A 13,340-nucleotide genomic window follows, 5' to 3' on the forward strand; every position below is an offset into this window, starting at 1 on the left:
GAGCCAGCATGTCCAGGCTGTGCTCCCACACTCCCTCAGACTTGGCCCTGGTACCTCAGGCTGCATTTCCTCACCTTGCACATGGAGGCTCTACATGAACAATTACATCAGATCTTAACTGATGGAGAAAGCCATGACTCCCCTGTAGCAGACTGAAACAGGACCTGGAAGTTTTTCACTCTCTTTGCAAACTCAAAGACACCGGAGAACTATTAGCTCTTTGAACAAAACAACTCTGAATCTTCCAGAGTCAAGTATCTCCTTCATAGCAGAAACCTGTACTCCTGATAAACAAATCCTGTAAAGACTGAGGTTTAAACTCTTTCTTCTTTGCTCTCCCAGGCTTGGAAAAGTGTTTTCCCCTCTGTTTTCCCCTCAGTGCTCTACATACAGTTACTAGTGCTGCAGCACCTCCACAAAGGCCATTGCACATGATCACACTCACCTCAAAACAGGCTTAGACGTGCATATGGAGACTTTTTTGCACTTTCCCCTTGCTGTCAATTGGCACCACACTACTATATTAACAGCAAGTCAGGCAAGTTTTTGACCATAATTAAGGCACATTCCTGAGATAGTACCACCATTGCAGGATGACAGACTAGTGAGCATTACTTCCTTTCTCTGTATTTACATTGACTGCAGTTCTGTTGAGTCATGTCTAGGGAATATTTGTATGGGCATAGGGTACCAGCCAGTCTGGAAGAGGATCAAGAGACAAGAAACCATCTTATTAGGCCCGCTGTGGCCATGAAAAAGTTTCTTCCTGCATTCAGAGTATGTTTCCCCTTTTCTTTTTAGTTAATCCCCAGACCAGGATAAACAATACATTCCTCTCTCCTATAAATTGACTGTTGGATATACCGTCAATAGGTAAAGCCAGATGGGTTAAGAGCCCCACTGGGCAATCTGCAGTTGAATGTTATAGCCATTGGTGACAGAGCAAGCTTTAACAATCCTGGCTCAGGCTCTGGTGCTTGGGCGTGGGAGAAATTGTGAGACATGCAGCACTTAAGAATAACAAAGGAAAGCTGTGTTGCAACAGTGAACTCTCCACACATGCAGGTATACCTTCAGAATGGGACTTTACCACAAGTTATTAAGACTATGAGAACAAATGCTCTCAGCAGAAGGTAAAAGCTTCAATTATTGCCATTCGGACAAAATTTTGCATTTAACCTGTGTGATGGCAGCTAATTGCTTGTCAGCTTGGGGTATGATTGTGGCAAAAAAATAAGACATTTCAGCTGTGTTCTTATCTAAACCTTACAGTGACAAGCAGTGCTTCTTACTCAGTTGTACATATTACAGATCCATCCATAAAAAATGATCACATCTTCTAGAAGGGTATCTCAGTCTACAGATGAGGAAAAATCACTGTTTAATAATGCGGTAGAACTTTGAACGTCCGCTACTAAAATCAGCGTACAAACACATTGCTGAAAGCTTACTTTGATTTTATGTTAGATTTTTGCTTATTAATTTTTTAAAAACAGCCTTGTACCGTGAGAGCACAATCATTCTAGAAGCATATCTGAATTGACATGGGTCACATGCTAAACTAGTGATTCATTAAGTGCAGGGTCATGCTTGGACTTAAATAGCTAATCCTATTAATACAGAAGAGGTGACAAGAAACCGCATAGTGCATAGTAATGTGCTCACAGTGGATGTTTCCTCCACCTCCCTGTTAGATAGAGGATTGCTTGTGAGAGAAGCATGAGCATTCATAACCTGTTCAAAACCAAGGAATCACTAGAGATTAAAACATCTGTGTTGCAAGGGGAAGCATGTCCTAGATCAGGCACTGTCCCTATCAGGCATGGCTTGTGAAATGCCTTCTTTATTTCCTCAGCTGACACAGAACACATTTGTTTGGCTGACTAACATACCCTAAGAACTGAGTATCTCTTCTCACCTGCTGCCAGATTTGGAGGGTCAAAGGGAACTGTGTCTTGCAGTAGCCCCTCAGCAGCCGCAGCAGCCAGCCCGGGCAGCCTGGGAGGAGCAGCCTCTGCTCTCCTGCTGCTTCTGGGTTAGGTGCTGCTTCAGGAAAGGGACACATGTTGTCAACCAAGTGTGGATCCCTAAACCCAGGTAAGACCCAGATAGTTACTACACAATGACAAGAGAGGAATCCACCATTCTTCAAAACACTTCATACAGACCAGAGTAAAAAAAATAATATTCTGAGAACAGCTGTGATTTCCTCTTACAAATACAGTGGAAACTCCTTGTCCTGCAACTTAGTGATCCAAATGATGTGTTACCACAACTCCATCTTGCTGCTATTTTTGTTACTTCTGGCAGCAAAAGAATTCTTACTGTACTAAATGCATTTTAAAGTTGCTGTTCTTTTTTTAAACTGTAATACCCTTTCTTGTTACAAATTCATGATGTACACACTTGAACTATCAACCAGCATGTATACTCATCTGAACAACTGAAAACTGGCAGAGTCAAAAAAATTTCCAGTTTAAGGGTCAAGCGCTGTTTAAGTCAAAGGATTCTGTTGACAACACATTTCTACAAACTGGAATGAAAACTAGAAGCTTTCAGAGATAAAGTTCCTAGAAAAGCTTGCTATCCAGCAGTAGAGACAAAATTCCCATTGTTTCCTAGGAATTCCTTTTCTTATCACAAACGTGATTATCTGATGCAGTAGCCTCTATCAGAGAACAAAATATTTCTTTCTCTCATCCGGATAGTTTTTTCTAATCCTTTATTTCTACACTGAAATGGTATACTGGCTGATGTGCTGGACCATATAAACTATTTTCAATGAAGAAATCAAACCTTCCACTACAAAATCCTAATAGAAGGCAAGAAAAAGTCTATAACCCTTCAGAGAAGAAGAATTGCTAAGCAAGTTTTATCATCGCTCAGTAAAGGTATCCATGGGCTGAAGCAGGTTACCATGCAGTACCTTTAATTTAAAAATTCTTGCTGTCTTTTTGTAGAAGAATAGATAAAGCACAGTGAGATCCATCTATTGTGCTGTTAGTGGAATTTGCCTACTTTGTTTTATGAATCACTAATTACTGCTCACTTTTACTGATGAAAGAATTCAGAAGATATTTGGCAGGATGAGACAGGTGTGTGTTCTACCTGATCATTCCAGTTTGGCTGGCACAAAGCATTCTCATTCGATAAAGAGAGGAATCTTGTCATTCAGGCCAGCAAGGGCATCTAATAAATTACTAGACTCCACTTGGTTAACAGTTGAAATTTTTCTCTGATGGAAGACTTGAGGCAGCATAGAGTTTTTATAAGTAATTGTTTTCTAGATCCTAATATCTCTAGTAACCAGTGTTAGAAGAACGTTTTTGTCAGCCTGAATGGAAGGACAGAGCCCAGTCTTGAGCCTCTGGTAACCTCCAGCAATAACATCTGATGGCCTCTGAAATCTGTGGAGTGGAACAGTACCTGTCACCAATGAAAGAACACGCTACCTTCCAGGAAATATTCAGCTGAGATATTTCACACACATGTGCAAACACATCATGTCAGTCTGTACGCCTGCTGAATTACTGTCATGTATGTATGTGAGCACAGTTGCATTTACAAGGTTCACTGTTGTATTCCGGGATCTATGCTCAGGTGTTCCAAAATTCTGGGACTTAGATCAAACCTTTCTTTGTATCACCCCCTACAGTAAGAGAGCCCAGGGACTCCATCTCCTCCTTAACAGAAAATGTTTCCTTGGCAGCTACAACCAGTGAGCACTGGCAGCGAAGTGTATTTGGATAAATATATCTTGATGTCTGAATAGTAGTTTTGTTTCTTCAGCGTGTTTTCTTTTTTCTCACTGACTTTCAGCAAAGGTAGAAATAAAAAAATTCTCCCCTGTTTTTATTGGATGTGCTTCCCCAATTACACTGGAAATTTTATGTGCCAGTTTACTCAACTGCTGAATATGTTTTCTGGATAAGTTAGGGCAGACATACGTAAAATGTATGTGTCATTATCAAAACTGGCTAGCATTTGGCTTCCCACTTAAAGCTCTCTTATTTCACACTTGTATTATTATCACTGGTAAAATGATTGTAAAATGGCATTGCAAAATCAGTGAGTGAAGAGAATTAGTAGTATAAATGGTATTCATGAAACTAGTACCTTAGAAGAAAAGTCTCCAAATCTAGTTATTTTCACTTTTTTTTTTAAACAGCTACTAGAAAAGGGCCTTCCTAGTATGCAACAGTCCCTCTTACAGATGATCTACAGTCTTCTTAGTTATATGGACCTGTCAGCTATTCCTGTGAAACAGTTTAACATCGAAGTGCTAAAAACTATTGAAAAATATGTACAGGTAAATACTGTATCTTCTTTATATTAACATAGGAACTTAGCAGTATTTGCTGTCATAAGTTGATTTTCTGTATAAGAATTTAAGACATGATTAGCAGGGAGGACTGCGACTGTCCAGTGTGGTATCTAGTGTATAAACATCCTGATGCCTCATAGACTGCATGTCCCCAGATAAAGGCCCAGCTGTGCGTTCACTGCGTGGGAAATTTAGGCTGCAGCTACACTGCATCAGGAGCAAGCTTAATACCAGGCAGAGCCTGACTGACCAGTCTTTTTAAGTATTAGCATGAGGAAGATGTGCATAATCACTTCCCTTCAGAGAATTCCGCACCTAATTCTCGGCAAGTTGAAAATACATATTTCTACTAGGAATTCATAGCTGTTAAGAGCCTGTGTGAACTCAGCTTTTCTGTTAAATGGGGATTCTGAGGTGGCCTTTATGTTTGTTCATGCAAACTAAGGCACTCAGGTACGAGATTTTAAATCCTATGCAAAGTTGGCCTTGCACTCAGGTCTGCCAGGTTAAAGGCCAGTTCCCTGACAATGGCACCTTGGGCACGTCTTGGTCTCTGCTGTTGTAATTATTCTGCAAGTATGTATCTTGTCTCTGGCCAAGAGAGAGAAAGAATAGTAATATTCCAATTACATGTTTTTATTTTGTGGCCAGAAAAATGACTGTAAAATGTAAATAATCTTGAATGTGTGTGAGTTTTTCTTTCCGCTTGCTGATTAAACTTACCTATTTCTAGAGCATTCACTGGAGAGAAGCCTTGAATATCCTGAAGTTGGTAGTTTCTCGTTCTGCCAGTTTAGTTTTACCATCTTATCAACACAGTGATCTTTCAAAAATGGAAATACATCGAGTGTGGAACAGTGCCTCCAAGGAGCTACCGGGGAAGACTTTAGAGTTTCATTTTGATATTTCAGAGGTATTATTTGGAATTCTGCTACTTAACACCTTAATTCTGTTATCTGATAATTCTAAAACATGTGTTGCAGCTCCTTAAGAAAGCTGAAAAATTAGGAAATAAAGGAAAATTACCAAACTGAAAGTCTCTTAAATTCTTTTCAATTCACAGTGACATATTTAATGACCCATGCTGGAGGGTTCTTTCTGGATTTTTACTAGATTTTTTCTTGTGAAGGACTTCTGACTCAACTCTTGTAGCAGCCTGTATGCTGCTTGCCCTCTATACCTTTTAACTTCATACAACGGAATGGTCCTGTTGACTTTATTGGGCGACTCTGTTTATAGTTATGAGCCCACAGAACTGTTTTCAGCATTATAGACCATATAGATAATGGGACTTCGAGGTTAAAAGGAAAAATTAACATTAAAAAGGCATCTTGCACCATTTGTATAAAGAGTTTCTTCTTGCTGTATCATGTAGGTATAGTTCTAGAAAATGCTGAGCATCCTACCGTTAATCCAATAAAGGATTTTAATGGTTGTTTGCACATGGCTAGAGTGTTTAGCACTCATAAGAAAAACCCATCAAAAAGCACATGCAAGAAATATGGATTTAAAATAAATTTCATAACCTTCCGGGGCTTTTTGCTCCGTCTTATGTTGGAAACTAGCTTGAAAGTTGCTTAGGCTACTAGCTATTCATGAACATAAGCACTAGCTACTAGTATGGCAATTGTTACTGAGACGTTCACAGTGGAAAATAACGTACATGCCAAGTGACGTGAAACTGGGTGCTCTCCTTGTTGTAACACTGTGTATGATCTTTAGAGTAATCTTTCCCTGCAACTGAAGCAATATGCCCGATTATAATTTCATCCTGGAGCATAATACTAATGGATAATTACTTTCTATTTAAGACTCCAATTATTGGGAGACGGTATGATGAGCTGCAAAGTTCTTCTGGACGAGATGGTAAACCCAGGACGATGGCTGTCACCCGAAGCACTTCATCAACCTCATCGGGATCTAACTCCAATGTCCTTGTTCCTGTGAGCTGGAAGAGACCCCAGTACTCTCAGGTAAATTTCATCTAAGAGCACACGATTCATTAACAAGTTGCCCTGGGAGGAGCTGAATTAACACTGCAGAGGTGGCCCCTGTGCCCCTCACAGTGCTCCTGGCTGGGCAGGCACAGCATCCGACTGCGTGAGCTGAATGTCTTCCTTGGACTCTGGGACAGATTGACTGGTGTCTGTCTTCTGTCCTGCCAGTGTTTTTCTTTCAACCTGCATGAAACGCATCTCTGTAAGACCTCTAAGTCTAGGTCAGATTTAGCTACGAATTACAGGTGAGTTCAGATATTAGCAAGGTGAGCAGATAGACAGCACATGCAACTTTCAAAGTGTTGTTTGCTTGGAAAGTGAGGTAAAAATAGTTCTTCAGAACAATTTTCCTGAAAGTTATATATGATTACCTTATTGATTTTGATTATTTGCCAGTTAAAATAAAACCAAACTGAATAAATATATTTATTACCTTTTTTTGAAATATAGCAGATTATATAACAGTGACTCAGGCCTAATTCTGAAAAAAATAATTATGCATGCATTTTATTTTAAACTTCTGAACTATCCTTTTGAAGTGATGCATATGATCCGGTGCTTCGTTATTATGCTAAATAGAATTAATAGGATAATTGTAAAATAAAAAACACCAAAATCATTAACAGCTGTTTTTACGTTTCATTGTATGCATAGCTTCTCTGAAAGGAGCCCTTTGAGCAATTAATGACTAATTCTTTGCTTGGTAATTAAAAATTGTTAATGGATGTTTCTAGCCACTGGGAGAATGAGTGGTTAAAAAAATGCTCACTTGTGAAATGTCTTGTTTTCTAGAAACGTACAAAGGAAAAGCTGGTGCATGTCCTTTCTCTATGTGGTCAGGAAGTTGGGCTGAGTAAAAACCCTTCAGTAAGTAGCCTTGTATTGACCATTTCTTTGTTTCATTGTGTCCTAGGCTTCAAAAGTGAAGAACTTTGTTTCCCAGAGTTGCTGATCTGATTTGCATAGTTTCCTCTCACATTACTATCATTGTTATTTGTACTGGCCCACACTTCATTTCTCAGCGTATAGACCAGTGAGTGAATGGCCCTCGCACTTAAAGATGACATACTTAGAGACCTACGTACGTTTTTGCTGTGAGAGATCTGTCATGCTATAGGCTTTGCTTATGCCAGCTCAGTGGGTAGACAGTAATGACCTCTGCTATTACCAGTCTAGAGCCTTTGTAAAGAAAAAGATTAAATTATAGAAATAAAACCGGGGAGAAGGGATCCTGATTTTTCCATTAGATAGTAGTTCTAATGTTACTCTTTAAAAATTAACATTATCTGGTGCCAGAAAATGGGCAATAGAACATCCAGGGTGGGACATAATTATTTCTAGTATGAAAGGAAAAATTATAGCTCATTGTATTTAATAATGTTGACATATTTTTGAACATCATTTTCAACTAGAGATTTTTTTTTAATGAACTTTCTATCTCATCCACTCGACGGTATTTTCTTTGCTAAGTTCCCTGAATTTTGTTCCTATAACATATACAAACATCCAGGCAACATCAATCTGCAGCCATTAGGAGGTAGCTGTAATATTCTTGGACATGTTCCTGCAGTATGAAGTTGTTTCTTTGTACAAGTTTAATCTGAAGGCACCTGTCCAACATAAATAATAAAGAGTGTTCTAAAAATACTCAGTGAAGGAATTAGGTGTGTACTGGAAATACAGTCTTCCAAATAACCAATTAGAGCTTTTAGGAAGAAACAACCAGAGGGAACAGCTTGTTACAAGAGAAATCTTTTGAATTGTAGGTAATTTTTTCTTCCTGTGGTGATTTGGATCTGATTGAGCACCAGACGAGCTTGGTATCTTCAGAGGACGGAGCAAGGGAGCAGGAGAACATGGATGATTCAAACAGTGAACAACAATTCAGAGTCTTTAGAGACTTTGATTTCCTAGATGTTGAGCTGGAAGATGGGGAGGTACAGTATATTTTCTCTGGAACAGCTTTTTCTTTCTACTAAACAATATACTCTTCTTGTAACATGAAACTTTAACTGTATAACTATAAACTTATTTTTGAACTCAGATTATTTATAATGTTCACTTAGTGTTTATTTCAGTAGCATAACAGTAAGAGGCTACCACACCCTTCCTTTTTGAATCTACTTTAGGAAACACTGCAAAGCTGTTACTGGAAGATAAAGTCTGTGTTCTGGTATCATTTCAGTGAATTTGCTTTTAAGTGAATTTATTTTAAATACAATTTTTAAAGGTCTAACTTGTTAACAAAAATATATTTGCTGGTTAAAACCTCATAAAAGGAAACTGTTACAAATCTGTTGGTTCTTGAGTAACCCTCCAAAACATGAATTCTGGCCCTCGGGCTGTTGTTAGTCCTGCAACTGCTGATGAAATCACTAATGCTTAGAGAGATGTACCTTCCACTCTGCTTAGGTGTCCGTGATTTCATCATTTTGTACAGGAGCTAAACAGAACCCTGAGGGCCCGGATCAAGTCTTGGCAGGTGAAACGTGTCAGCTCACCTTGAGCTGAAACTGCTGAAGGGAAAAAGTTGAAGAACTGCTGATTTTTGTTGGGCCACACCCTTTAACCTTGTTTATATCAGACTTGGAGTATTTATTTCCATTTGGGTGGGAAGGGCCAAAAATTAATATCCATTACCAAACAAGTCTAACAATTCTGTTGCTGTTTAAAAGTCCAGAAATTCTTAACTCTTTTGAGTTAACAGCTTAATAAATTTTCTTGTCATAGTCTGGACTTGATTTTCACAGGAATTCTCTCAGGCACTACTCTTAGCCCAGAGAAGAGCATGTGTGTAGGACGAAATAATCAGTTTTCTCCCTAGTTGAATTGCAATAGTAAAATAATTTTAAGGTAAACATACCCCTCAGGTGTGAACTCATGTCCATCTGATTTTTTTTTCCCCAATGAAGAGAAAGGAGGAAGCAATGGAAAGAGATGTTGCAGAGCCCTTATTTTCCAAGTTAAGAATCTCTGTATAAAAAGATAGTAAATTTGGCTCACAGTTGCCCATGACTTCGCTAAAAAGAACCAAAAAAGAGGGAGTTGGCATGCATGGTTGAAAATACTTCAGCCAAATATTATGAAGGAGCTTTAATAGGCCAAACAATGATAAAACAGGAATGTTTGTCACAAAGTATATTTGGGCTGCTATCATTTCCATGTCTTAAATGCTTTCAAGACTTGGGAGTGAATTTTGATGAAATACCACATGTTAAATTTTCATCCAGTGAAATTCAGGAATTTCTTCTTTCTCTTCAGCAGTTAAAACCATATACAGATACTACATAATTGTACAGAACAATTCCTATCAAAATGAATTTACCTTCATGGACTGTGACCTTGCAAAGATTTGTTTGATACATGTGGCTAACTTCAAGACTGAGGCCTAAATTAATTGATACACTAATTGTCTTAAGTCGGTCATGAAACAGATACTAAGCTTCTCTAGTTTTACCTGAAGTAAAATGAAAAAATGTGGTGTCTTACTTATTACAGTTTTTAAATGGCCACGGATCTGAGACCCTGCATTCCAAGGTTTAGTCCAGGCTGACTTAGTACTGTTTTAAATAAATAGATACCTTAGCCAAATTGAAATCTGGTGTCAGAGGCTACAACTCTAATGATGGAGTTGAAACTGTATCATTTATGTCAGATCAAAATCAGATGTATTTATAATCATGAATAAAACAGTGTTAGAAAACTTAAGCTAGGAAGAGCACAAATAGTCTTTCCAAAAAAACCTTATAATTTGGACAGTCCAGTGATGCTTGTATCATCCCCAGACTACAAGATGTACTGGTTTGAAATTTCATAAAGATATGAAAGCAAGTAATGGTTATTTTCAAACTTAAAACATAGGTGGAAGAGTTAAAGTTTCTGTGATAATATTAGTTGCAATTGTAGGCAAATGTTTTTCTATTATGTCTTTAATACAGTAATTTTACATAGATTCTTTCTATTTGTTTTTCTATCTGTTATATCTGCTACCCAGGAACTTCAGGTAAGAATGCTACTTGAACTCAGATGTGCCAGCATATGTTATGCCTTCTTGCAAATTTGTATTGTAGAATAACAATAGTTTTGTTGTTGCCCTCCCCCTCTTCGGTGTGTGCGTGGGTGGGTGGCTGTGCGTGTGCTTGCACTTCTGGCAGGTTCTTCATTTTTTGTCTTGTATTAGAAATATTTGTAGGTATTTTTCAAAAATTCTGCTTCATTTTAAGTTTGTTTTTTATATGTTCAAAAGTCTTCCCAAATTACAAGATATCTTCATTCTAGTATCAGTATTTTTCAAATTGAGCCATTTCTCCTTTAGTAGCTTTGTACATAAATAATAATAGGTAGGAACAAAACAAGAACTTCATTATTTATAATACAGTAAAGTTTGGGCCATTTGTCTCCATGGGCAAATTATATAAAATTTCAAGCTTTTCAGTTGTGGTATATTGGCTCAGGTTATCATCTTGCTAAAGCTGATATCTGAGACCTCTTCAGAAAGGCCCACCAGCCTGAATTTAATTGAGTAAATTAATTAATTCATGCAGCTTAGTTTAATTCAGCTGTATACACCTACCAGTTTTGCTCGACTCATTTACTCTGTGAAGAAAACTGAAAAGGCACCTCAGTGGTTGCAAGTTTGGGACCTAAACTTGCAGTTTATCAATGTGTAGAGAGAACTGAGATGATGGAGAATTGTAGTGAGTTGTACAAATGACATAAAGATCTGCGACAGTATTTTACATATTTGTTCCCGGTAGTTTGTACATCAGTTATTATGCAAACACAACCCCCAAAAGACCTTTGTCTCAAAATGCCGGTGCCCTAAAAGATACAAATATATGGAAATAGTGCCAGTTCCACAGTACTTTTGAGTATAACCTGCAATATTTGTGTGACTCTGTTACTTTCCTTTATCAATACAGTGAGGTAAAAACTTGTGTGAAAGAGTTTTGCTTGTTTCTTACCGGCTTTATGGAGCGGCCGTGCTGCTCTCCCCCGCATCGAGTTCCTTCCCTTTTTGCTGCCCTTTCTGTGTCTCTCATTTCCCCTGGGTTGTCCTCATTTGAAGGTGGCTGCAACGGCGCATCTGCTCCTTCACCAGAGGGTGGTGATTGCGGGAGGTCCTGTGTGGTACCTGCTCACTGCTGGCCAGACACACTTGTAATATGTGACTGTTCCCTTTTGAATTGATGTTTGTTATTGGTGGCTTTTAAGATAGGAGATAGCTTTGCTCCCACCATAGATAAAAATGAACAGCCTCTCAAATACATCTTCCCTCTTTCTTGCTAACTGTGAAAGAGAGGATGCTTAACAGATATAAAGACAACAACTCCATCTTTGTATACTAGACACGTTCAGTATGATTCTGGTGCCCCCGTAGCAAGCTTACGCTAACACAAATACCATGGGTATTTGGGTTACGCTGTATTTCATCTCTCTTACCCTTTTTCCCTCACTTTTAATTAATGGTCCCTTATAATTGCATGTCCTACAAGTGTCCTTTTCATCTTTTTACTGGCTTCCTTCTTTAAGACATTGCAGAGTAAAACTGCAACGAGGAATATTCCCATAGACATGAGCCACAAAGTTTAGTGGTAGCTGTACTAAGCATCATGAGGATCAGAGTGCGATGACAGTCATCTTGGCTTGCTGGCATATTTATGGCATTTTGTCCTTTGTTAGTTCAGTAACCGATGAGTTTGTGGAGGATGTCTCATTGCTGTATGTGTCCTCCAGCCTCTGTGGGGGAGGATGGACAGCCAAAGAATTTGTTAAAATAAATCGCTGAGAACTGAACAGTCATTTTTATCATTTAAAGAGACCTAATTTCTTAAATCTTATGTTCTGTTCTCTTCCCACATGAAACTACTAAATGATCCCAGGTGCAGGATGAAAACACAGGTTCTTCCAATAGTGTTTGGCTTCATAACAATTTTGTGTTCATTTGCTCTTGAATGTAGTGCATTCCTTAGTTCTTAAATGTTCCTGTGGATTACAGTTCTTGCATTTCTGGACTGTCTTTTTCTTTATTTTTTTTTTCTCTTTTCCTCATATTTGTTCATGAACAGTGAGCTTAGTGTAATGAAACGGAACTTTCCCTCTTTCTCATCATATTCCATTGCATTAAAGGGCAGTGATGCAAAATAAAATCTATTTGTGCAAGTTTGTTTATTGTTAAGGAGGTAAGGCTGCAGCTGAATAAATTGCACTTTATGCAGTTTATCCCCCATTCAGTACGTCTGAGTGGTCTTGAATGGAGTACTCAAGTGTTTAAAATTACAAATCTGCTTAAGTACCTTATTGAACTGAAGCCTCTTTCTCTATGATTGCACATAATTTTAATTTGCATGAGGCCAGGATATATCCCTTCAATAAAAAGTGATTTGATAATAATGTTTATGATTTTTTTTAGGAAGAACTATATTTTTGACAAATTCATATTTAAAAGATCACTGTCAACTTGAATTTTCAGCAGCTGGTTTGCTTGTTTAAGAGTGTTGCATCTTAAAGAGTCTTATTTTAAACAGTCAGTGGTGAACCTTAAAAAGAAACAGTTTTCTCCATAAACTTCCTTGCCATGTTGACATAAGGTTGAGGGCTTTCACCCAGATAAATTACCCAAAACTGCAGCTGGACCCTTCAGGCTGTGCAAGGCCCCTTTGGGCCGCGATGGGGGGAGTTGTGGACGTGCTCCTGCATTTGCCAGAGGGGAACCTGGCTAAAGAAGGGAGCAAGGGTATTGGCGCAATTAGGGAAACAGGATACAGTCCATTGGAAAAGACATAAACAAATGGAAAAATGGTGGAAAACCGATTTTAGTCATTTTTATACATGAAGAAAATCAAGTGATCCTTGGTTCAGTTCACAAGCCTAACAAATAGTTACACAGTTTGTTTAATACACTCAGTTTTATGTAACTGCATTTGGTATCAAAACTGAAAGTCAATATAAAATGTTTGGTCCATTTGACCGAGTCCTGTTTAAAAAGTGAAATCTCAGTCAATGCTAATCAGGTTGTT

The 13,340-nt window shown here is 38.3% G+C and overlaps 1 protein-coding gene across 11 annotated transcripts in view; it reads left to right on the forward strand.

The window, feature by feature from the left end:
• FRY (FRY microtubule binding protein) overlaps positions 1 to 13,340 on the forward strand; it is a 235,033-nt gene that overhangs the window by 195,073 nt on the left and 26,620 nt on the right. For all 11 annotated transcript variants that reach the window (XM_065051450.1, XM_065051454.1, XM_065051440.1 and 8 more), the window contains 5 exons: positions 4,169 to 4,309; positions 5,058 to 5,237; positions 6,136 to 6,297; positions 7,114 to 7,188; positions 8,088 to 8,258. In XM_065051450.1, coding sequence (XP_064907522.1) covers positions 4,169 to 4,309; positions 5,058 to 5,237; positions 6,136 to 6,297; positions 7,114 to 7,188; positions 8,088 to 8,258 — 729 coding nt within the window. The remainder of the gene's footprint in view (positions 1 to 4,168; positions 4,310 to 5,057; positions 5,238 to 6,135; positions 6,298 to 7,113; positions 7,189 to 8,087; positions 8,259 to 13,340) is intronic.

Source organism: Columba livia, chromosome 1 (genome assembly GCF_036013475.1).
Source record: "Columba livia isolate bColLiv1 breed racing homer chromosome 1, bColLiv1.pat.W.v2, whole genome shotgun sequence".
Taxonomy (NCBI): Eukaryota; Metazoa; Chordata; class Aves; order Columbiformes; family Columbidae; genus Columba; species Columba livia.